At 41.2% G+C, this 27,194-nt stretch overlaps 1 protein-coding gene across 1 annotated transcript in view; it reads left to right on the top strand.

Annotated features, from left to right (window-relative positions):
• LOC137431359 (thyroid hormone receptor beta) overlaps window positions 1-16,979 on the top strand; it is a 74,500-nt gene extending 57,521 nt beyond the window's left edge. The window contains exons 6-8 of the mRNA XM_078781929.1: window positions 391-537; window positions 9,459-9,717; window positions 14,787-16,979. Of these exons, the coding sequence (XP_078638055.1) occupies window positions 391-537; window positions 9,459-9,717; window positions 14,787-15,028 (648 nt within the window). The 3' untranslated portion in view covers window positions 15,029-16,979. The remainder of the gene's footprint in view (window positions 1-390; window positions 538-9,458; window positions 9,718-14,786) is intronic.
• The last annotated feature ends 10,215 nt before the right edge of the window (window positions 16,980-27,194 follow it).

Raw genomic sequence — 27,194 nt, 5'->3', positions numbered from 1 at the left:
ACAGCCTAAATGTAAATAAGACAACCAGCCATACATACACATCCACAGGTCAGCATACATACATTTGCTTATGGAGATGCAGCCCCTTATTTTAGCAACCACTGTATCACTAGAGCAGTTGGTAGTTGAGTCTGGCTCTGTTGAATATTGACCCTGAGCAGCGCTATGGTAAGCTCACTACCAACCGAGCTGTCCCTCTTGCTGATTTTATGATAGTAACTAAAATGTTATTTTAACTTTGTCTTGACAATTACGATGTAATTTTGAAAAAGAAATTGAAAACAGGTTTTTGGAAAGTATCAAATTGGCAGTTTGAAGATCTAAGAAAATAGGAAAGAAACAGTGTTAGTGTTCTTATCCTTCCTTCCATCTTGTTCTCGGCCTTGTTAGTCGGAGGAGATCGGGCAAGTTGCACGAGGTTCTTCGGAGGATGACGACCCTGTGGACCTTGAAGCATTCAGCCACTTTACCCGCATTATCACTTCGGCCATCACGCGTGTCGTAGACTTCGCCAAGAAGCTTCCCAGGTTCACGGAGGTAAAATAAATCACCCTTTGATTTTGTTTTAAAAAATGTTTGCAATTTAAAGTTTAGAGTCTTGTCTGTGCGTGCTACTTGATGTGAGTCTATTTTGGAGAGGGCTTGCAGCATGCTGGTCCGAACAGGTATACCTGTTGACATTATGAACAAAATGACTATTTATTTCTTGGAAGGTTTTCTTTTTTTTTAAAGATCTACTTATTATCAGCAGTAAAGTAAGTGAAGTGCATAATTGCACAGTACTTTCAATGAAGGAAAATACAAAGAGCATATTTTTAATACAAGGTTAAGGATCTTAATGGAGCTGCAACACACACACACACACACACACACACACACACACACAAACTCACACACATGCAGACACATACACACACACATACACACGCATACACAAACACACACACACATAAACACACACATATACACACACACATACACAAACACACATACACACACACATATACACAAACACATACACACACACGTACACAAACAGACACATACACAAACACACACATACACACACACACATACACAAACACACACATACACACACACAAACATATACACATGGACACACAAACCACACACATGCATCCACAAACACACACATGCATACACAGACACATACACACACACACACACACACACACATATACACAAAAACATACACACACACGTACACAAACAGACACATACACAAACACACACATACACACACACATACACAAACACACACATACACACACACAAACATATACACATGGACACACAAACCACACACATGCATTCACAAACACACACATGCATACACAGACACATACACACACACATGCGTACACAAACACACACACATACACAAACACACACACACACACACACACACACACACACGTATTGAGGAGACAAACACAGCCACTGAGCTTGGGGGAAGTGCCGTCACATCCCGGGATACTTTGAGTTACAGCGACGTCATAATAATGACGTCGGTTCATTTTCTCACCGCACTGAGCAGGATATTTCCTCAGGAGGGATTCCTTATCCCATGGATGCCAACTGATGGGGATTGTCTTTGCTATATCATACTAAAATACGCGATTTTGTGTCTGTCTGTCCGACGATTTTTGACTGCGATGCATTCGGTCGTTACTTATCCAATCTCAACCAAACTTGACAGGAGGACCAAAGGTCACACAATGAAAGTTGTAACGAATTAATTTGCCCTCCTTACTAAGGGGATTTTCCCCACCAATAGGGTTGTGCGTTCAGGTGTATATCCCTGGTGATAGCTTTATCGTGTCGTTTTTCCAAAGATGTTTCTAATAAAATAAAAAAACCTAATGATAATAGATAACATAATATTAATGTTATTACAAAACAACTTTTGTTGCTCTATAACGGCCACTATTATCCCACCTTGTGGGGTTGGCCAGGGAAGCTTGGACCAAGTCTTTCACGAACCGGTTGGCCAGGCACCTTTAACGTCCAACAACCCATGCTGGGAGACCTGACTCCCAGTTTATCGTCCATCCGAGGGACCGCACACACATTGATGAATCGCCCTGCCTGTGAAACACCGAACTGACAGTTTATAGCTGGGTCGGGATTCGAACCCAGGCTACACAGCTTAGAGGCGAGATTACAAACCAATATTAATCCTAATAATATCCCACCTCCCCAAGGGTTTTACCTCCTTGGACAGACGCCGTATTGACGTGTATACACAGCTTATTGTGCTGTTTTCGTTGGAGCACCGGTCCCTACCAGAAGAAAAATATTATAAACCACAAACACGTATGATTACCTTTTTAAACAGACACTAATGCTGTTTAACTCCAAACTGAAATACATTTGGAGAAATCCCGACATCAGTGAGTCAATCTATGCTTATCACGTACATCTACTGTATTGCATATACCCCACAAGGGTTAATAACATGACAAAATCCTACCGCTTCAATGACGTTTTTCCAAGGCCGCTTCTTTTTTTCTTTTTTTCTTTTCTTTTTTTGTATACAAGATCGAGGCTCGTGTAAGACCTAACATTAATCACAAAAAGACAAACTGACACATAAAACATAAGATAAAGGGAGCGGGAGACAAGATGGGGAGAGAGGAGGAAGCACACCAGTACAACATTTGAGAGCAGCGACATCGGGAGATCTGTGGGAGGGAGAGGGCTTGGGGGGAGGAGGCATGGGAATGGGGGGCGTGGGGGTGGGAGAGGTATAAAACACATGGCCGTGCTAGGACTTCCAGGAAAGAAGTCGGAATTTCAAAAAAGTGGATTTGGGGTGAAATTAGCGGGGGTAGAAAATATCAAGGTTTTGGATGGGGGAACACAAGAGATGGTGGTGAACAGCTGTTTTAAAGACCTGGAGGGAGGAGTGGGATTGAATAGAGTGAGGGAGTTTGTTCCAGAGGCGGGAGGAAAAAGGAATGAAAGAGTGAAGTGATAACAACAAAAAAATTCTAATAACAAAAGTAACTAGAACGCCACTCAGTAGAGCGCATACTCCCGCCGTGGGTCAAGTTGGAATAGTACGATTTCACAAAAGTTTGAGGGAGTAGTTCAGTGACAACACAACACAACACAAGACAAGACAAGACAAGACAGACACTGCACAGATATATATTTAGAATATATAGAAGATAATGTAAAAAAAAAAAATGAGCCCTATCTTCCAATGGTAAACAATCCTTCAAAAACTTCCTGGATCCGGAATAATATCCTGAGCTTCACCAAAAACTAATCAATTCTTCCTTATCCCAAGGGCAATCATCCCACCAACTTTCATCCAAATCCGTTCAGAACTTTTCCAGATATCTTGTTCACAAACACACGAACACACACACACACACACACACACACACACACACACACACACGGACACTATCAAATGCATTACTCCCTGGCGGGAGTAATAACAATATTGATGGTAGCATAATATTAATGTTATTACACAACAATATCCCCCTCCCCAAGGGGTTTTGTGACTAAAGATATTTCTCGCTCCCCCCCCCCCCCCCCCCTCGCACCACCACCATTGCACTAAAAAAGAGCATTATGCGATTTCAAATCAATGGAAAAATAGTGAACAAAAGTATTTTCATAATAAAAAAATAGATTGGACGTGGTTTCAAAGTTATGCAATATTATTACCTCTGCCACCGAAGATGGATGGAGGTTATGTCATCACCCCTGTCTGCCTGTCTGTTTGTTTGTTTCTTTGTGAACAGGATATCTCAAAAAGTTGTGACGGATTTGGCCACAATTTTGTGGTGAGGTTGGGTATGTGATACAGACAAAATGATTACTTTTGGAGAAGACTCAAATCCGGATCCAGATCACAGAATTTTTAAAGTGATATTGTTGTGTTGAAGAAGGGACACAACCGCATAGATGAGTTTCGAACGGACTCCTTTAATCAAGCACACAACCTCTGGCAAGCACGACAGGTATTTCACCATTGAGAGATAGGGCTAAAACTGACTAAAAAAAAGAACTACAACAAGAACGGCACTCGGTAGAGAGCAGACCTCCGCCTGGTTGGCCATATCACTCAATGGTGAAGAATCGTGTAAAAATTCTACCAGCTGGATCCGGATCTTCATTAAATTGAATCGATTCTTCCCTATCACACACACAACCTGTCCAACAAGTTTCGTCCAAATCCGTCCACAACTTTTTGAGATATCCTGCTATGTATCGTTTTTGGCCCGATCTCCCAATGGTGAAGAATCACTTTTAAAATTCTAGTAGCCGGATCCGAATTCGGATCTTCACCAAAATCTAATCATTTCGTCCTTGTCACATACGCTACATCTCTGCCAAATTTAGTCCGAATCCGTCCGCAACATTTTGAGATATTTTGTTCGCAAACGGACAGACAAACGGACAGACAGGGGTGAAAACATAACCTCCATCCACCTTTGATGGCGGAGGTAGTCAGGTTCACTATGTTTTTTCGTTCAAAATTTTGGTAGATTAGCAAAACTATACATTTTTGGAATATTCAGAGCATGAGGAATCCAAAAATTAATGTTGACATTTGCGTAGACACCTTTGCGAAAATGGCACTCAGGACAGTGATGAAGATCTGTAAAAGCATATTCCTGAACGGTATAGACCTCGTAGATCCTGTGTATAGGACTTATAGTTCAATCTGATACTACCTATAACTTCCTATAACAACCTATAACTTCAAAGGACTTACAATATCATGTATTATGTAATACAGTTATATCACAAATATAAAGACAATGGTTTTCAATTACCTTTGTTTGTTGCTTTTCTATAATCCTGAGCACTAGTTTGAGGCCTTTATTGGATTCCTTGACCCAGAAAACATAGGATTAGCATATTTAATTAAGTCTCTAGGTTGACTAGAAGCCGAGATCGCGCAAAATATGTATTTTATGGCGGCCATTTTGAAAATCCAAAATGGCGGCCATGCAGGTGTCTGTGCAAATGCCAACATTGATTTTCAGATTCTCCATGCTCTGAATATTCCAAAAATGTACAGGTTTGCTAATCCCAAAATTTTGAACGAAATTATATTTGTTAACATAGTGAACCTGACTAAGGTAACAAAACTAAAAAAAAAAAGAGATAGGGAACAAACCGGTAGGGTCAGATAGGATAGAAAAGTGCTTATGGGAATGCAACGTGCAGGATTGAGCATGCACCTTCAAAAGACATTCTTTAGTACAATCTTTCGTGTACAATTTTGCAACCTGATTATGCCAAAGGGGAATATAATGGCGGAGCTGGTCATTACTTTGGATTATGAAGAACAAAAGAATGTGTAGGATAAAAACAAACTTTTAATTGGATTTTATCTTGCTTTTTTTCAACGTATTCCTGGAATCAAATTGGGTACTCTCATACCTTTCCACATGTACATTGTTTAGTTAGAGCAGATGAAGTTGCCCATAAGATGTGATCAGACTTGTGTGTGATAATTTGTAGCTGGAAGATGCTCTTTAATTCACCATAAACACAGGAAAAGCCCATTTGGGCCTTCATGCTTGTGCTACATACCCCATGAACCTGTTATCCCATCTCTTATCCAGAACACAGGTAGAGCGTTCACCTGCAAATTTCAGAACTCCGTATGGCACATAAGTGGTAAAAAAAAATGTCATCGCGATTTTGTGCCAGGTGTTGTGTTGTTGGTATCACTGAAGGTTGCAGTTGTATTTGTAGCGGATTAGCGTGTAATTGTATAAGCTTTGTTTGGAAGTGGCAGGGTGAGGCCTACTTGTTTGTCGCTCCAAGTCGAGCGGTTAAGTAAGTTGCAAATATGGTTGGGAAAATGAATAATAGCAAGTGAGATAATATGGAAATAAGGAGAAGATAAGAACTATTACAAATGGTGTGATTGATGCTTGATGTGGGCCACATCAGGGATAGTGGAATAAGAGGGTAGACAGTGTTGTAGGAAGTGGGGTGAGATAGATAGCTCACATGCAGATAGTTATTGCTGGGTTGAAGAACAAATAAATACTTTACAGCAGGAATCAGAATGTGAAAATTTGTAGAGAAAAGTTGATAACGTTTGTGAAGTGGGTTTGTAGTGGACATTGACAATGATGTGTCTGTGTAGTGAATTATAGCATTGGTGAGGGTGTAGCAAGTGCAGGCAGGTGTGAGGATGTACCAAGAGCAGGCAGGGGTGAGGGTGCAGCAAGAGCAGGCAGGGGTGAGGGTGTAGCAAGTGCAGGCAGAGTGAGGGTGTAGCAAGTGCAGGCAGGGGTGAGGGTGTAGCAAGTGCAGGCAGAGGTGAGGGTGTAGCAAGTGCAGGCAGGGGTGAGGGTGTAGCAAGTGCAGGCAGGGGTGAGGGTGTAGCAAGTGCAGCCAGGGGTGAGTGTGTAGCAAGTGTAGGCAGAGGTGAGGGTGTAGCAAGTGCAGGCAGGGGTGCGGATGTAGCAAGTGCAGGCAGGGGTGAGGGTGTAACAAGAGCAGGCAGGGGTGAGGGTGTAGCAAATGCAGGCAGGGGTGAGGGTGTAGCAAGAGCAGGCAGGGGTGAGGGTGTAGCAAGTGCAGGCAGGGGTGGGGGTGTAGCAAGAGCAGGCAGGGGTGAGGGTGCAGCAAGTGCAGGCAGGGGTGAGGGTGTAGCAAGTGCAGGCAGAGGTAAGGGTGTAGCAAGTGAAGGCAGGGGTGAGGGTGTAGCAAGAGCAGGCAGGGGTGAGGGTGCAGCAAGTGCAGACAGGGGTGAGGGTGTAGATTTGTGCAGGCAGGGGTGAGGGTGTAGCAAGTGCAGGCAGGGGTGAGGGTGTAGCAAGTGCATGCAGGGGTGAGGGTGTAGCAAGTGCAGGCAGGAGTGAGGGTGTAGAACAGGTGAGGACAAGTGTGGGCCCATTGAGGAATAGCACAGGAAGAATGGTTATTGATGAAAAGGTTGGCAGGCTTATTAAACAGGTACTTTGCTTCAACATTTACACAAGAACAGTCATGGGAATTGTCAATAGTTGAGAATATTCATCACGGAGGTGAGGAAGGACTTTTACTGAAGACCCAAGTCTGAGTGGAGGAAGTAAAGGAACATCTAGGAAATCTAGAAGTAGATAAATAAACGGGGCAGATAATATGCACCCGAGAATATGAGGGAGGAGGAATGAGCATGTAAGCGAGATTATAATGGATATCTTTAATATCTCACTGGAGTCAGGACATGTACCGGGGTCCGGAGGATTGGAGAGCAGCAAATGTAACTTCGTTATTTAAGAAAGGATCCAGAGAAAAATTGGGGAACTATAGACTTGTTAGTTTAACTTCAGTTGTAGGAAAGGTGGTGGAGACGTTAATTTGTGACCAGATGATGGATCATATAAATAAATACATACGAATTAAAGGCAGTCAGTATGGGTTTACCAAAGGGAGGTCTTGTTTAATCTCTACAAATCCATTGGAGTTCTATGAAGCAATTTCTGATTGGGTGGTGAGTGAATGGCAGAGGACATATTACATCTAGAATTTCAGAAGGCATTTGATAAGGTACCACATATAATAATTTCTTAATCAATTGGCTAATAGCATACCTCAACCACCATTGTTTCATCCGAAGCTGTAACTTTTTGAAAATTAAACAAGTCATTTTTTTGGAAAAAAAAATCAATAATAAATTGATTAATTAATAAATAATAAATCGATTAATTGATTATTCAATAAATCAAAAATATCATTTATATCCAGATCATTTGGTCACTGTCATGTCCGAATATCAGCTTCCTTGCTCAAAAGGTACCTGAGATATTGCCCAGATGAGAAAGAAAATAAATAAGTGATTAAAAACAGAAATAAATAAATAATTATCGTAAAATAATTAAATTATTAATCATTTGGCTAAGTGAATACCTAAACCACCACTGTTTCATCCGAATCTGTAACTTAAAAAAAATTAATCAAATAAGTAATTAATCGGATAATTAAATAATTAATCGATTAATTGAGTAATCAATAATTCAAAAATAGCATTTACAGACAAATCACTTGGTCATTGTTGTGTCCAAATATCAGCTTCCTAGCTAAAAAGGTGCCTGAGATATTGCCCAGAAGAGAAAGGAAATAAATAAGTACTTAATTAATCGTTTGACCAAAAAAAACCAAAAAAAAAAAACCACCTTTAGAGGCCATTTTTCCCCACAAAGCGGGGGTTGGCCTTTTTCGGGCACCGTGGTTGTTGTTGTTTTTTGGTCCCCTTTTTGAAGCAATGTTTTGCGGCCGGATGCCCTTCCTGCCGCCAACCCTGTTTGTCGCCTTTTACGACAAACAGGGAATTACCAGGTGAACTGGTACTCAATTAGCCGACCTCGGAAGGATGACAGGCTGAGTCAACCCCCCTGGCGTTAATTCAGCGATCGACCGGGATTCGAACCCAGAATCCTAGGATCCTAAGCCGGTACCCTGACCGCTAAGCCAACACCAGGCTTGTGTCCGATTTTAATCGATTAGTTGAGTAATCAATAATTCAAAAATAGCGTTTACAGACAAATCACTTGGTCATTGTTGTGTCCAAATATCAGCTTTCTAGCTAAAAAGGTGCCTGAGATATTGCCCAGAAGAGAAAGGAAATAAATAAGTACTTAATTAATCGTTTGACAGATCGATAATAATTAAGTAATTAATAAATTAATTGATTAATCAAAAAACAAAACGTACAGTTTTTGCCAAAGAACTTGCTCACTATTCTGCCCAAATTTCAGCTTTTTAGCTCAAAGGATGGCTGAGATATCGCCCGGACAAATAAAGAAACCGGTGTGAAAACTGAGTACTGTACTTCCTTTCAGCACGTGTCATCGCCAGGCCCCCTTCAGTGCCCGGCGATGACGTCATGCAGCGCCTGGAGATGGCATAGGAAAGGAACGGGTGAACAATAGGGAATACATGATGCAAGGGCAATTTTGGAGCATGTCACACAGGAGAAGGATCTGGGGGTGGTAATAGATTATTTCAGGGGGTGGGTGGGAAGGGGGGTGTTGAGCAGGACAATGCCAGCAAGAGCTATAGATAAAGCATATAGATTTTTATGATGTATTTGTAGAAGGATAAATCGTAAATTTAAAGAAGCTGTTTTGACACTGTACAGGAATTTAGCGAGGCCTCATCTAGAATATTCTGTGCAGTTTTAGTCACCACAGCTCACGAAGTATCTAGCTGCCATGGAGAGGGTTCAGCGCAGGGCTACAGAAGGACACAGGACTTTGCACATTAGAAAGGAGGCGGTTGTGAGGGGATATAAAAAAGATGTTCAAGATAATGAAATCTTGAAAGGTAGAAACAAAATAATGCAGAAGACTTCTTCAGCAGATTAGACAGAGATAGGACTTCACTATCTATGCCATCTACTTCAAATTCAACGCCAAAGTGATGACTTGTATCATTAACTGTGGAATGGTTTCCTCATCCTCCAGTTGCCGTGTGAAGATCAGATCGTGCTCCTAAAGGGTTGCTGCATGGAGATCATGTCGCTCCGTGCAGCTGTGCGCTACGACGCCGACAGTGACACTCTCACTCTCAATGGTGAGGTGGCGGTCAAACAGGAGCAACTGAAGAACGGTGGACTGGGAATTGTCTCAGATGCCATCTTTGACTTGGGTCGCTCACTCGCTGCCTTCGGTCTAGATGATACCGAAGTGGCTCTTCTGCAAGCGGTGCTCCTCATGTGTTCAGGTGACATTTTCTCAACTATTTGACCCTCTTTATAATTATTATTGCACCTGGAATCTTCCAGTTGGTTGTTGTTCACTTGGAATTGTCTAGTGAAAATATTTCATGATCGCAAGCTGAGATTTTCTGTATTTGAGTTCTCTGAAACATTTAAATCAATATCCTGTAGTCTGTTTATTTTATAGTTTGCTGTGAAATGCTCACATGTTCCATACATGATGAAGAATGTTCTTCACAAATCCGTAATACAACAGAATACAGTACTGTATTGCAAAGAGATATAATTTATTGAAAATGCAGACTCGGTCACCTTGTCACAAACAAACAAACATCATCCACAACAAATCATTCCGAGAGAAGATTGGACATTGGATCAAAACATACATTACAATCCCACAATCCCGTCACCAATGCCAACATTGTCAGAAGTCAAATTGTTTTGGTGTATCAACCACTGCCGTTGACAAGACACAAGATCATTTGACAATGGCCTGATTGTCAATACGAGAGGTGGACTGATTTATCGTATGTACAGGAAGGGGATTCCTACTACACTTTGTTAGATGATGGACATTTAAATATTTAAGCGGATATTACAGTGTGGTAATGCCCAGAGGAACGTTATCAAGGTGTGTGTGGTGTGTGTGTCATACAACTCTAAACCAGGCATCATTATTGTAAGAGAATGTTCATGCCAATAGTTGATGTACACACAATCTATAGCTATTGTCTCATTTAGAGAAGCACACTTCGACCAGTGCACCTGTATCAAGAGGTGAGAATGCTGGTGAGGCAGCAGCAATGATGCAATATTTGCCACAGACACAACCCTCTGGCCTTAAAGGAGAACGGACACGACCAAAACAACTTTGCAGATTTCGAAACATAAACATATCTTAAACACTTCTATTGAGTTCATTTCACAAATATCTTCGCGGTTTTATTAGAATTTGTCAAAATATCGCCGAACAAGCAAAATCAGTTTTGTCAAAACCGCAAACCGGAAATGACGTTTGCGAAGTAACCCAGTTTTTCGTTCTTTATTTCACAAACAAATCAAACGGACAAACAAAATATATAAAAAGAGTGAGTGGTAGAAAAGATGGGGAGAGAAGGGGAAGCACACAAACAACATTTGAGAGCAGGGACATCGGGAGATGTGTGGGGGGGAGGAGGCGTGGGAAGGGGTGGGGGGGTGGGAGAAGTATAAAACACAAGGACTTCCAGGACAGCTTCGTGACGATCAGAACATTGCTTTGTTTTCATTACGATCAGTTGGAATCATGCCCAGTCGTTGTGTGGCTGCTGCTAGTGCGTGCCCGTACGTGCGGGGAGGTAAGTACATGGACATACGTACGTTGACGTACGTACCAAAAATAATGCCTCACTGTCCGGAGGTTCGCATATCGCAGTTACGATTAATCGCAAATTAGTTTTAATGGCCAAGTATTCAATTTTCAAACCGCGAGGCAGAAACAACAAACACACGCGGTTCCTTCGCTGTAGCTTGACCGTACGTGCAAAGAAAAATTAAAACTTGCATCGTTCCTTCGGTCTTCGCTCTCGTCCTTCGCCGTTCCTTCGCTCTCATCCTTCGCTGTTCCTTCGTTCACGTACAAAACGTATGTGTTTGCTAAATAAATGGCCATAACTTGGTAACCACTTGTCTGATTAATAGCAAACCTTGAAAAGGCACATCCTCAGGTCCCCAGCAATATACCTGGCAAGTTTCACTTAGATCGGACCAGTGGTTGTCGAGAAACAGCGGTCACAGACATACACACAGACAGACACACAGACACACAGAGATTGCTTGCATTATAGAAAGTGCTATAATGATACAATTACAACTGATACACCTGCAGTGCTGCACTAAGTCAATAAAGTCATATTTCGTTTCTGTGTTTCTATCCATTTCTTGCCTCACGGCACCGAACATTAATTAAATATTAGTTATGTATTCCATTGACCAGAAAAAGAAACTTTTTCAATTAAAAAAGAGACATAAAAATGAATACCATTCAGTATTTTGGAGGCGCTGGAGATCAAAATCGATCGCCATTGTGTCTGTGTCCGACGATTTCTCTTCTTCACTCTCTGGACGGTATGGTTCGAATCTGTATGGGAGAATCGAGTGCGATTCCCCAAGATTATTAACTTTCTCTTCATTTTCCGCATCAGATTGGTCAGAAATATCGCTGATATCCAGACTTACGCAACTATCGGAGTCGGTGTCTGCCATTGTTTACTATTGCGCAGTCACATCAGCTTCCTCCGATGACGTCACATGATGATGATGATAGTCATCATCAGATGCTGGCCGGCGCGAGAGAAATCGTCTGCTATTGGCATTTTAAAACTCGGATATCTCACGATTCACGCATGCTAGAGCAACAATTTTTGTGCCAAACTTAATCTTTTTTGTTGCTACAATTAATTAATCTTAAGCATTTGATGTCTATACTCATGTCCGTTCCCCTTTAACTGCTAAGATTGCTGATCTGAACCCCTTTAACTCTATTGCCTTTGGCTTGAGTACAAATTGAGAAAATGGACTCCACTAGTGCAAAATATTACTTCCTCTCTTTTCTCGATGTTATGTTTTACGAAATTCTTTCTTTTTCTCTGATGTTGTTTTCTTAGTGGAAATATTTATCATGGGCAATGTGCGAGGACCATCTCATCCTTAGAGACAGGTACCATTTGATAGACCTGGCTCACTTCCTGGTGTGATTGTATCCCACCCCTCCGACAAGGTCCGTCCAACCAATCATTCGACTGACCAACTGACCATCCATCCATGTACTTTTGTGCATGCGATATTTAAAAAACTAGAACAATGCGACTGTGTTGCCAATATGCCTCCGCATACTCCCACAATGAGTAGATGCCATCACTCTGCATATGTATGGGTAGTGGATCACGTTTGTGAAGTTTCGTGTTGATTGGATAAGGTTAGTTTTTCTATCCAAGATGGCTGCCAAACCACGTGACCTATGACATAATCATTTCCAAACTATATGCAACAGTGCTGTTCGATGATATTTGTAAAATTTCGAATAGATAGGGTGAGCGGTTTCAGAGATATAATTATTTAATATTTTCCTTCAATCCAAAATGTCTGCCAAAACCATGTGACCTATGATGTCATAAATTTAATATTTCAATACAAATGGGTCATAGATCATGTACATGCAATTTCAGATTTCTAGGATAAGGAATATGAAATGAATGAATGATCGTTTTAAGGCCATTTTCCCCGCTAGAGGGGGGTTAGCCTTGCGGGCCCAATGATAATCATGGTTCCCTGTTTGAGGCAATGTTTTTATGGCCGGATGCCCTTCCTGATGCCAACCCTTAGTCGCCTCTTATGATGCGCAGGGATACGGTGTACCTATTCTAAACCGGGGTACACACCGGGAAGGAATTCTAGGATAAGGAATTCGATTAAAACATTTTTGGCTGGTATACCACTTCACCTATGATATCATCATTATCATGCTTTTGTTCCCCATTGGGAGTACTTGACAATGTGGCAAGTTAAAAAAAATTCCATTCAGTGGTTTCCGAGAAATATATTTTTAATTATTTACTTTTAATCCAAGATGGCTGCCATACCACGTGACCTATGATGTCACAATTATCATAAAAACATTCTACAAGGGTGTCACTCCTACCCTGAAAGTTTCATCTCAATCGGACATATGGTTGCTGAGAAAAACGAGGTTTAGCCCGTACGGACAGACAGACAGAAGGATGGACAGATGGACAACCCGAAAACACAATGCCTCCGGCGACTTTGTCGGCATATGTATGGCATAGAATGAACATTCTCCGGCGACTTTGTGGGCGGAGGCATAAAAACATTAAACATTTAGCTTTCCTATTGCATATATCTCTTCCTCATGATATTATCTCAACCTGATTGGATCACGTGATTGCCTGATTTATGTTGCCATTGTTACAATCTCGGTAACCTGGCTTGTGTACACGATATTTAAAAAACCGTTCAAGATTTAGCTTTCATATTACACAATTCTATTCCTCATACCACCCAAAATATTGGGGGCCTAGAGTATCAGGTCCATGTCATTTTACAAATACACCAACATTTTAAACCTTAAACTGCATATTAAAGATAAAGTCGAGTTGTGAAAGAAAGCCACTGAGAAAGTGTTGTTGCTGTCTCTGTTTTGCTACCAGAATAATGTCATAGTTTTGCTGGGAATTTTTATTTCAAAGACTTTGGCCTTAGGCGATTTAATCTATATAATAATAGCGTAAGGACTCGACTTTGTTATCCCTTTTACGACGCACCCAGTGACCCGATGCCCACGCACTAATGGATTTACGATCTACGAACCGCGCTCTTTGTTTATCACGTACAGCCATACTCGCAAAATCTGAATTAGCCGACGTTGGGGCCCAAAAGCATCCGATTAACTGCCGATACGACGCCATCTTACGACGCCATCGTATTGGCGTCTGCTGGGCGAAGGCGAAGCAAGCCGTCCGCTGATTGAACAGGCGAAGGCGAAAGCAAGCCGTCCACTGAGTGGACAATCCAGAGCATGCATTTGTGCCGGTGTCGGCGATCGTTGTTCATATACGCACTCTTCATTCTCATCTTTCTTCCTAACTCTTACTCGGACAAGCAAATCCCCTATGCCATCCATAATGGTACACTCTATCCATACACCACATCCTCCCTTCCGTGGATGTTCCACGGGTTTCGGCTAGTAATGTAATAATTGGCTGCTTGATTTATCGTCTTACCTCAAGGAAGTATTGAGGGATGGGGTTAGGGCTATTGTAGCAATTTCACAAAAATGTGGTGGTGAGGAAGGGGATGGTTATAGCCCCTCTTGTCCCAATGGTTGTTCTGTGCCTGCTTTTCACTGCAGCAATCAACATCATGTTGTACGTTCAACATTGTCACAAATGTTCTACAACACTTAATTGACAACAAAAAAGTGAAAAACATTGGAATTTAACTTTTTCTAACACTATTCCTGTTCCTCCCAATCTCCTCACCTTGACCCTCGATTTTTTTTCATGGCATCGGAAAACAGACAGACCTGGCCTTTCATGCATGGACGATGTGGAGAAGATCCAAGAAGCGTACCTACTTGCCTTTGAGCACTACATCAACCACCGCAAGCACCAGATGCCCCACTTCTGGCCCAAACTCCTAATGAAAGTCACGGACCTGCGACTCATTGGCGCTTGCCACTCCAACCGTATCCTGCACATGAAGGTGGCTTGCCCATCAGAACTTTTTCCTCCACTCTTCCTGGAAGTTTTTGAGGACTGATCAACTCACGTGGCATGCCGCTTTTGCCATCCTGGCTCACTTGAAGGGAGATCGCCACCCATGGCGGTGTGGTCAGATTCCATTAGCCTTCTGTAGAGTGAGGGCATCAAACGGTTTACCTCTCAATGACCTCAGTTTCTTGTGACATAAAACGTTTTATTTTTTATTATGGACAGCATCTACTTGAGTCACATGCAACAATAATTATTCAGGTTCCTTGGCAGCCATCACACTGAAAGACATGTAAGCAGTTTACCGTTGAATCGTTGATTCTTTTATTTTTAACATTATAATAATTTGTAGTTTAATTTTTCAGAACTACATTTTTGCAGCTAAACAAACTGATTTTTTTTTTTTCAGTGTTCTGTGCCAAAGACCATAATTGTGTTCCACTCTCATTAACCTCACCTCATGAAGCCTCATCTAAAAATCTTAACTTGAATTTACATTCTGCACCATCTTTGGATGATGCTTGATGCAATTCCTCTACTTTTGTTTTTCCTTTTTTCTCAGTTTAACAACGGGTTTCTTATCCAGTTAATATACTGGCCCTGGAGGATGGGATTAAATAGGCCTCACACAGATGACATAATCCTTAAAAAAACTCATCCCATATTTTGCAAGACAGCATGCCACCCTCGGAAAAATGAGTTGAAATCATCGCTACATCATTTTACCACCAGGTGTAGTGTTACCCCATTTTCATCAATCTTTACTTATCTCCCACTTGTATTTTACAAGCACAAAATTATCACTTAGTAATCAAGACAATGATAATCCTTTCACTTACAAGGCCTCCTTTTTTTTAAATCATCATTGCCAGTAGAAGGAATGATTCTTGAAATTGGGGGTACCTGCAAGTAAATACCAAAAACGTTTCTCAGTTTGCTTAATGCAGCAGATCGGAGATTATTTTGGTTTCTTATAAGAACCACAAAAAATTCCCAAACTCATGCCACCTGGGCGGCCTTTGTCTGCACTTTCCACGGGTTATTTGGTGAGATGCGCTCTATTCTCGCATCCCCGAAACATCTCAAGGTTAATCAAAGCACTGAGCCTTTGTAATGCATTTTAATGACAATAACTGTGTGAATAATTTTTCTTTTAAATCTTCGAGGATACAAGCCACCCACAGAAATAATGGTGCTACCTTTCGGGCTGCGCGCTGTGGCGAAGCGTGCAGCTCGGACTATGTCAGTAGAAGTAGTGTGTGTTATGTTGTATGTTTGTGTGTGTGTGTGTGTGTGTGTTTGTTTTGTGAACACGTCACTCATGTCACTTTATCCAATGGCAGCAGGGGTGAAAATGTTCCATAACTCTTTCATTAAAAAACTGGCATCACTTCTCTAATCAGTAGAAACATTAAGCACATGTTTGAAAGTTTCTAGCTGACTGTTGTACTGTTATTAACTTCTTTCTTGTGTACGAAAATGACGTGTAGCAAAGCAGGAAGCTCTTACTTTCTTTCACAATGAAACTTTCATGAAAGTTTTTTTACGTTTGATATGCAAGCGCTTGTCAAGCCAATTCATTATGGTAGTTTTAACTACACACGTGGTTTCGAGCCAGCTGTACTGTGACACTCGACACCATCGGACAATCGGTAGGACCGAACAGGATTGCCTGTAGAGAATCCCATCGAAAAGCTTATGAAGCTTAGGAGGTTTCCATTCGGGCTGATAGAAAAAAAAAAAAGTCTGTGTTCAGTCCTTTTGAAAGTACATATTTTGACCTTCCTGATTTTAATCAATTTAGATGGATGAAATGTAAAACACCTGTAAATAAACAAAGTTTGTATAACAGTGTACTGTGAAAGCCAAGCTTAAATGAGATGAGTTAAAATATCTAGCAATTTTTTTTTTTAAACTTTTTTTTGGAGGATGGTGACTTTATCACATTAATAACAAACATGTCAAAATGACGTGCATGTAACATGTTTGATGAAACTCAACTTGTGTTTATATATTTGTCTTCACTGTTGGAATGCAGTTTGACTTTTCTCAAAAGAATGCGAGTAAAACACACATTTCCATGAATAAGTAAGGTTTACAGTAAGGATAAAATGCACAATTGGTGTAAGAACAAAATTGTCTAAGTCCTTGCAATCATTTGCCACAGTTACTTAACATTTGCCACTGCATTTATTTATCAATAGTTTCTTCCTAAATAATTCAACCAAGCACATGGGCTTCTAAAATTCTGAACTTCAATAGTATTCTTTATGCATGGAAATGAACCTGAAGGAATTATATGCAGCATTCACGAGTGTCACGCACCGATCTATAATCTTCTTTTGTCAGAAACATAACTGCATAGCTCCAGTGCAGTCCAATGTTCCATTGATTGGGGCACAGGGCTGGTATCAATATTTGATGATTAATATAATTTTCTAATCTCCATTAAAAAATACTTTAAGTATATACAGGAATAATATATTTGAGATTGATTTCCAGTAGTAGTTAGCCTATTGCCTTTGCTGCTTGTAGCCAAGTGACAAGTACAATTTATTCCGCTCATTACAAACTGTGAGTATAAGGTTGAGAATAAAATGAAACTTTCCTTTCCACAAACAGGGCATATAATAATTTTTTAAAATCGTGATATCATGCTCAGACCCAGCTTTTATTACAGAACAACACTCGTGTGTTGCATCAATAGATTTTGATACAATATTATCAACAGCATTATATTCTGCCTATATACGCACAAATTAGTGTTTGCCAGATTAATCGCAAGCTTCTTTTTATTTTATTTTTTACAATGTTGCTACAATGGATGCTCTATAATGTTTTTGGCTATTTCTAATTTGCAAATACACTCAGAGGTTTGCTTGGGGAGGGAGACGTGGGGAGCCCAGATTAAAGGGTTATCCTTGGGCTAAAGCGTTGCTGTTCTTTTATGTGAATCAATATTAGATATATGAAAGGTCAGCAGCCAATATTCACAGTGCCCTAGCAATTAATTGCTGATTACAGGTCTATACTTCAATATTTTTAGGCTCTCAATACATGGGAGATCTAAAGTTCTACAACCAAGATACTCATAAGAGTCCAAGACAAAGTCAACATTTATTTTTATTTTTTTATTATATAAGTGTATATAAAGAGTAATAAAAAATATTTCGCAACCACACATACTTTTATATTTTAAAATAAACAATGTTGGGATGTCTTGGAATATGTGAGTATATAGTTTCAAAATTCCCCCATAATTCTGCCTACTTCTTAAGTGCCAGTAGATTTAATACCGCTTCTCTCAAATGTTACAGATTTTTCCTTCCCGATAGGTGACATTGTAACCCATTTAAACTTGTGCTGTGATCATGAATTACATGCCTGGTCTTACAAAGCACAAGAGATGGTTTACCTGAGTTATAATTAATATCATGTATAAACTATTACTTGGAAGTTTGCAAATCAACAATGCAAGTTTGATCTAAAGTCAATTTTACCATGGAAAATGAGCATGAATTACAAGGCGATGTCCTTATTAATTTGCATACTGACTTCCATGAGGTGTGCAGTATATCATTAGTAAGAGGGGATTGGAATAAAAAATAATCTAAAAATTGAAATAGTATTGCTCATTTTCAGATCCATCAGCTAGTTTTCAATTTTAAATCCTAACAAAAATTGTCAAACATGATCTCACCCCCGATATACAGTAGAAAGTCTACACCCCCTTTCAAAAATTTTACCTTTTGTTGCCTTATAGCCTGCAATTAAATTCCATTAAATCAGACTTTTTCCACCTTTATTTACACATCGTAACCCACAACTTCCAAGTGAAAAACTAATTCTACAAATTTCAGAAAATTAATTACAAATACAAAACTAGAATATCTTGGTTGGATAAGTGTCCATCCCCTTATAATAGAAATTGTAATTAGCTCAGGTGTAACCAATCACCTTCAAAATCACACACCAAGTTAATTGGCCTCCACCTGTGTTAAATTGAAGTGAATCTGATTATTTCAGAATAAAATCAGCTGTTCCTGTAGGTTTCCTCTGCTGGGTAGTGCATTTCACAGCAAAAGACTCAACCATGAGAACCAAGGAGCTTTCAAAAGACATCCGGGATAAAGTTGCGGAAAGGCACAATATTAAAATTGCATGGGTATAAAATGTTTCAAAGGCCTTGAATATCCCTTGAAACACAGTCAAGACAATCATTAAGAAGTGGAAGGTGTATGGTACCACCAAAACCCTGCATATATCAGGCCGTCCTTCCAAACTGGATGACCAAGCAAGGACGAGACTTATCAGGGGCCAACAAGAAGCCAATGGCAACTTTGAAAGAGCTACAGGCTTTTATGACAAAGACTGGTCACTGTGTGCATGTGACAACAATATCCCAAGCACTCCACAAGTCTGGCCGATACAGTAGGGTGGCAAGAAGGAAGCCAGTACTCAAAAAATCCCACCTTGAGTCCCGTTTGAGGTACTGGAGATTCGGAAGCCATGTGGCAAAAAGTTTTATGGTCCGACGAAACCAAGATGGAACTTTTTTACAAAATGCAAATCAGCCTAAAAATAATGGGTTTTTCAAAATTAACAGTGCACTGAACAAAATACATGTATGTATGTACATATATTCTGTAGCGATTCAGCTTCACAATTTAGTTGCTGCTGGTTGTATCATTTAAAATTAGGTGCCTATCAACAGTGAAGTAGCACCAAACTATGCTTTAACAGCAAATGTGGTGAATTTTAAAAAGACACTTGCAATATTTATATTAGGCAGGCAGAGGAGGCAGATTATTCTTGATTTATTAATTCGGTTTCAGTGATCTTTTCTTGGCAATAAGTTGTTGCAATTTTTTTTTCATTTTTAAGGGAAAACATGTCCATATTATGTAAAACCATAACCTTGAAAATATTAGACAGAACGACTTTTCCACATAAATTATATTGATTCTTATAAGTTTAGAAAAAAGAACACTGGTTTCTTCATTGCGTACAAACTTATAATGAAAGTCAACATAGTACAAAACAATCACGATTATCTGAGTTGAACAAAATAACCTACCTGCATTTCTCATCATATCTCTTGGAGACTCACACATACCTGTTTGATAAAGGAAGCATTATTTTATTTTCTAAACTTTCAGGTGCCTTTGTTTGTTCATTTTTCATCGGAGGTAAATGAAAAACACTACAAGGAACAGCAGAGTATTGGGAAATAGTGTAAAACACGTTATCAATTTCTATCCTAAGTTGACTTACACAGCCTTTTTTTGACGTGTGTTGGACCATAATTAGAATACTGCTCAAAGTGTTCACAGCACTTGAAGTGCACTAGTGATGTGGGCAGTGGGTATTGAAAACAAATCCCACTTGATGCATAATCTCTGCCAACACAGCAACAAAATTCTTTACTGTTTGTGACAAATTTATTTATTTTTCCCCCTTTTGCAATCGCAGTAAAATTATATGGCAATTTCTCGCGACGAGATATTCCTTATTCTTATACAATTCTAGGAAATATATTTCTGTACAGATCATTTGTTAAGCTGATAATCGTTTCTATTTTAGTAGTTGTATATTGTATTTATGCAATAAAAAAACTTTCTGAAGTTTATTCCATGGTTATTTGCATTTTATGTTGATTTGTGTGCATGATAACAGACTTAAATATTTTGTGTGTATGATAATATATTTGATAATTTAATCAGCTGCTAGATGAAAGACAATAGAGCCCTAAAGAATGTAACAACAAAACTGTGGTTAATTTTGCCAAAGTAGATCAAATAATTTAAATGGTCTACCTATGAGGAATCTTCAACTTGCCTGTATTCTAATGAGTTCAGTAAATAAGCCGAAACTAAATTTTTATTTACCATCAAAATTTCCTTTAAGCCAGACAATTGCTTTTTCATACAATGGTCTAGGCTCTAGGCTTACACCCTTTAAGACACTTTACACCTCTTAGACCCTTTACACACATTAGAAGCATTTTGCCCTTTCCACCCCTTTGATCCCCTTCGACATCTTTCGACCATTTACACCCCTTTGATCCCTTTCGACCATTTAGACCCCTGAGACCTTTTAAACCCTTTAGAGATCAGATCCTGTCATACCCATTTCGACCCTTCTGAGACAAATAAACCTTCTTCAACACTTTTCAGACCGATTGACTTTTTGAGACGCTTTGGCTAATTTAAGACCCTTTGGACACTTTTGACCCTTTTGATCTTTCATCCTTAGACTCCTTTAGACCCCATTTGGCCCTTTTAAGAGCCTTAATTCTTAAAAGACTTAAGACCCCTTTGATAATTGAAAAAAAAAATTCCTCCAAAAATCAGTTTTGCCAACCTTTTCCCTGCACTATTTGTGTCGCATCACAAGTTGCAATGACGAATCTAAACTGATATCTCAAAGTGAAACTGATATTGAAACGTGAAAGTGAAACTACTGATATATGGATCATGGAATGAGAAACCAGAATGAAATGTTGTGGGAAATTGCTGAAAGCAAAGCTATGGGGAGTATAGAGAGAGGGAGAGAGTCGGGAACTGAAGAAAAAATGTGGAGAGGGATAGGTGCCTGAAGGTGGTCGGTTGGTATGGAAAGAACTTTGGTGATCTTCCGTCAGGAGGTAGGCCCAAAACATGCCTAAACCCATTTCCCAGCAAAGCTTTCATAATATCACCTTCATTCCCGAGCAGTACTTCGGAGGTACAACAAGTATGGATTGGAAATCTTAGCTGATGAAATGGAACGAGGTTGTGGAGGTTACCAGCTCCACCCATTGCGACATCTGCTCACTGAATATTTACACTGAAATCCCGTTTCTACCAATACACACTCCAAAGATGAAGATGCAATATGGTGACAAATGTTTATTGCTGCTGCAGGTGTAAGACTGGGACAGGAAGTTTAAAAGTGGAGGGTCCAGTGTGGCAGACGCTGCTCGCTCGGGCCAGCCTCACACAGCCGACACACCAGAAATGGTTGCAGGGGACGAGCGCGTGCTAAAGGAAAACCATCGCATTAGGCTGGATGAAGTGGTCTCCGAATTAAACATTAGCCATGGTTCAGCACGCCATATCATTCACAACATGCTGGGGGTCTGCAAGGTGGGTGCCCAATCCCATACAACTCACACCCGAACTGAAAGAACGGCGAGTGGATGCATGTGAAGAACTTCTGCGACATTATGAAACAGAAGGCGACGCTTTGTTACAGCGCGTAGTGACTGGGGATGAAGCTGAGTCCACTACTTTCAGCCAGAAACGAAGAGGGCAAGCAAAGTGTGGAGCCATTCAACTTCACCGAATCCCAAAAAATTCCGCACACAGCCGTCCGCTGGAAAAGTGATGCTGATGCTCTTTCGGGATAGCCGTGGCCTACTTGTAGAGCATTACATGCCCAGAGGGACCACAATCATCAGTGCATCATACTGCGACCTCCTTATAAATCATCTGAAACCAGCAATCAGGTCAAAACTTTGTGGATTACTCACTACCAGTGTTTTGCTGCAGCATGACAATGCTTGGCCCGATACTGCCCGTGCTACAGCTGCAACAATCGAGGAACTGCATTTTTAGCGTCTTCCTCATCCAACCTACTCGCCACACCTCGCCCCTTCGGATTACCACATCTTTTTTTTTTTTTTGGGATACAAGACCGAGGCTCGTGTAAGAGCTAACATTAATCACACAAAAAAAACGTACACACAAAACATACAATAAAGGGAGCGGGAGACGAGATGAGGAGAGAGAGGGAAGCACACAAGTACAACAGCAGAGAACATGGACATCGGGCGATCTGTGGGAGGGAGAGGGCTTATGGGGAGGAGGCATGGGAAAGGGGGTGAGGGGTGGGAGAGGTATAAAACAAATGGACACTGCTAGGACACCCAGGAAAGAAATTGGTATTTCAAAAAAATGGATCTGGGGTGAATTGAATGAAAGAATTAACGTGAATTAACGGGGGTAGAAAAGCTCAAGATTTTGAAATGAGGGAAGATAAGTGATTTTTTTTTTTTGTATACTGAATCGAGGCTCGTGAAAGAGCTGACAACCGCGAGGGAAAGACAGCACAGGGGGACCGTGAGGGAAAGACAGTATAGGGGGACCGCGAGGGAAAGACAGTACAGGGGGACCCGCGAGGGAAAGACAGCACAGGGGGACTGCGAGGGAAAGACAGCACAGGGGGACCGTGAGGGAAAGACAGCACAGGGGGACCGCGAGGGAAAGACAGCACAGGGGGACCGCGAGAGAAAGACAGCACAGGGGGACCGCGAGGGAAAGACAATACAGGGGGACCGTGAGGGAAAGACAGCACAGGGGGACTGCGAGGGAAAGACAGCACAGGGGGACTGCAAGGGAAAGACAGTACAGGGGGACCGCGAGGGAAAGACAGCACAGGGGGACCACGGGGGAAAGACAGCACAGGGGGACCGCGAGGGAAAGACAGCACAGGGGGACCGCGAGGGAAAGACAGCACAGGGGGACCACGAGGTAAAGACAGTACAGGGGGACCGCGAGGGAAAGACAGTACAGGTGATGATGGTGAACAGCTGTTTTAAACACCTGGAGGGAGGAGTGGGATTGAAGAGAGTGAGGGACTTTGTTCCAGAGGTGGGAGTAAAGAGGAATGAAAGAGTGAAGGTGAGCAGAGAGTCTTCATTTTGACAATGTCACCAGAAGGGGGTTGCTGGCAGATCTTGTGTGACCTGTAGGAATATTTGGGGGACAGAGCACAGATAGAGTTGCGGGAGCTAGGCTGGAGAGGAGTCGGTAGAAGAAAGAAAGACCACCAACCTGCCTGTAGTGAGTGAGTGAAAGGCCCTTGGAGATAGCTTCATCGCAGGAGATTCCAATGATTCTGAAAGCTTTGGTTTCAACAGCGTGAAGCCGAGCTAGGTGTGAGGCAGGAGCACCGGCCCAGAGGGGAGAGCAGTATTCCTTTGAGCTGCGGATGAAGGCTTGTATAGGGTGAGGATCTCAGGTGTGCCAAGGAAGGACTTCGCACGATGGAGGATGCCCATTCGGCGACTGGCTTTGGAGACCAGCTTGGAAATGCGGTTTTCCCAGGAAAGATCATGGCAGATAGTGAGACCCAAAAGCTTGAGCGACAGAACTTCTTGCACACTTTAATAATTATTTCCCATCAATTTCAGAGGTCAGAAAATAAACACCATGATTGTTCATTTTTAAGCTAATGATGCAAAAAATAACATTCGTTTTTTGAAAATTTCATGCCAGTGTCACAAATCAAATTTGTTTAAATGTCCAATTTTTTTAAATCTTGCTAATTTACTTTTCCTTTTCAATCAAAAACTTTGCACATGCCCCTCAAACAAAAATTGCTCTTTCTTCTAGTTCGCAATAATATTAAAGTGTTTGTGGAAGAAACTGACAGTCAAGAAATAAACCATTGATACACAAAATACGGAAAGTTTCTGGTCATTAAAATGTGTTTAAGTTCGGCAATAATCACGGTGACAAAATAAAGTTTGATAATTTATTTTTTGCCAATGTTCTTTCAATGGCATAATACTTTATATAAAAAGCCACATAGAATACAAAAAAAAAACTGCATATAAAACTAAGGCTCATGGAAAAGCTAGGTAACTGAGAGAAAAAGCACGGTATTGGAAGTATGGCAGTGCAGGAGCCACAGATGGATGCAATAAATAAGGGATGAATGAACAGGAAAAGAGAGGAGAGGAGGAAATAGAAACCTGCAAGTGAGATGGTTTACTTGAATAGAGTTCATGGGAGTAGAAAAGCTCACAGGTAGGGATGGGTGTACCACCAATTTGAAGCTCTGGAGTTCGAAAGAGTGGGAGTGAACCATCTCCTCAAAGCAGTTCTCCAAACTAACTATATTCCCGCACGTAACATACGCAACCCCGTGTTTTCAGCACGTTTATTCATATATTACACTGTACACACAATTAACAATCTCGTTCTTCTCAAATACAACACTTAATGAGTGTAGCAGGCAGTATAGCAGACAGTGTAGCGGGCGGTGTAGCAAGATGTATCATGCGTGGTGTAGCATTAGTTTTAATGCTGCACCCATGGTGGCACACACCCAAAGGCCAGACTTGAAACGCATTGAGAATCTGTGGAAAGACTTGAAGCTTGCTGTTCACCAATGCTCCACATCCAACTTGAGCTTGAGCAAATCTGCATGGAAGAATGGGAGAAACTCCCCAAATCCGGATGTGCAAAGCTGATACAGACATACCCAAGAAGAGTCGAAGCTGTAATTGCTGCCAAAGGTGCTTCGAAGAAGTATTGATTCAGGGGGTTGAATACTTATGTAAATTAGATATTTCTGTATTGTACACTGCACCTTTCCTATGCCATCTCCAGGCGCTGCATAACGTCATTGCCGGGCACCGAAGGGGACTCGGCAATGACGCACGCTGAAAGAGAGTACTCAGTTTTCACTCTGGTTGTTTGTTTGTTTGTTTTCTTGCTTTCTTGTTTCATTTTTAATTATTTAGTATTTCTTTCTAAAAAAAAATAAAAAAATCCAGTTTGACATTATGGGGCATGACGTGATCAGTGAGAAAAAAATCTCAATTGAATCCATTTTAAATTTAGGCTATAACACTCTCTGAAGGCACTGTATGTATGTATGTATGTATGTATGTATGTATGTATGTATGTATGTATAAATATATATATGTATGTATGTATATATATATATATGTGTGTGTGTGTGTATATATAATTTTATATATATATATATATCTATAAATATAAAAAAGTTTTTGTTTGTTACTTACAAAATCGAAGATTTTTCAAGTATATTGGTCGGTTGCGTTTATGGTTCTGTCTGTCTGTTTGTTTGTCACCGGCCTACAGGTCACAATTCCAAACCGATCGTCACGAAACTCGCAAGACTGCGAGACGCCTCCCAATTGAGAAGGCTATTGTTTTTGGGGTCAAAATGGTCAAAAGTTTACATCCGGGGCCTTCGCTCAAACCTGATTGATCTCTCCATTCAGGTTGCTTCTGAAAATCCAGACTTGATCTGCTTAACAGAAACTTTCCTCCTTCAAGATGTCTCTGATTCCTTAATATCTCTTCCTGGTTACTCCCTCCTCCGGTACGATAGACCTGAGCCTCGTCCTGGTGGTGGGGTGGCTATCTTTATCAAAAACTCTCTTCCTCACTCTCCCTGCACTGCCCTCTCTCCACCCCACCCACAGGAGTACCTCTGGCTACGGCTTCCTCTCCGCTCCCACCTTTTGTTCATATGTGTTCTGTACCGTCCTCCAAACAGTGATGACTCCATTTACATTTCTCTGTCGGACAACATGGACCAACTTCTATCAACTCATCCAAACTCTCTCTTCCTCATATGTGGCGACTTCAACTGTCATCATGCCAGCTGGCTGGGTGTGGGTTCATCTCTCACCAGCCATGGCACCTCAGCAAAGGACTTCTGCGACTCATTGGGACTGACACAATCTGTCAATTTCCCGACCCGGATCTCAGTCAATGGAGTATCTTCTCTTCTGGACTTGGTTATGACTAACTTCCCTGCAAATGTCTGCTGCTCTTCTTCTGCTCCAATCGGTTCTTCTGATCATGTGCTTGTTAAAGTGGACATCTCTCTGGCCATTCTCAGAGAGCCTCCTCAGCGTCGACGAGTCTGGCATTTCACTCAGGCCGACTGGCACGGTCTGCAAGCAGCCATCAATCAACTGGACTGGTCTCCCATCTCTAATGCCTCTGACATCAATTCTTCCTGGGAATTCTTCCAAAGCAAACTGCTTTCTCTCATGCACAGATTTATCCCATCTCGTCTTCAGTTGTCTTACCCTTCCTCCCGTCCATGGTACACTGAATCTTGTGGTGAGGCAGTTGCCCTGAAACAACTTGCCTTTGCATCTTGGAAGGCAAATCCAACTGAAGGCAATCTCAGTTCCTTCCACCAAGCTCGAAACAAGTGTGTTTCTACCCTCAGGAGTGCCAGGAAGCACTATCTCTCCACACTCAAGATTGAACTCTCAAACCTGTCTCCTTCCTCCAAATCCTGGTGGCGTCTGGTCAAATCCGTTTCTGGTGTTTGTTCCCCCTCCATCCCCTCCCTTACCTCAAATGGCTACACAGTTGACACCGCACGTGACAAAGCCGAATGCCTCAACTCTGTGTTTGCCTCAAAATCTTGTGTCCCAAACCCATCTCTCTCTGTTC

Source organism: Myxine glutinosa, chromosome 7, assembly GCF_964187855.1.
Source record: "Myxine glutinosa chromosome 7, kmMyxGlut1.1, whole genome shotgun sequence".
Classification (NCBI taxonomy): domain Eukaryota; kingdom Metazoa; phylum Chordata; class Myxini; order Myxiniformes; family Myxinidae; genus Myxine; species Myxine glutinosa.
Note: the sequence above shows the minus strand (reverse complement) of the source record. Positions and strands in the feature narration are given on the sequence as shown.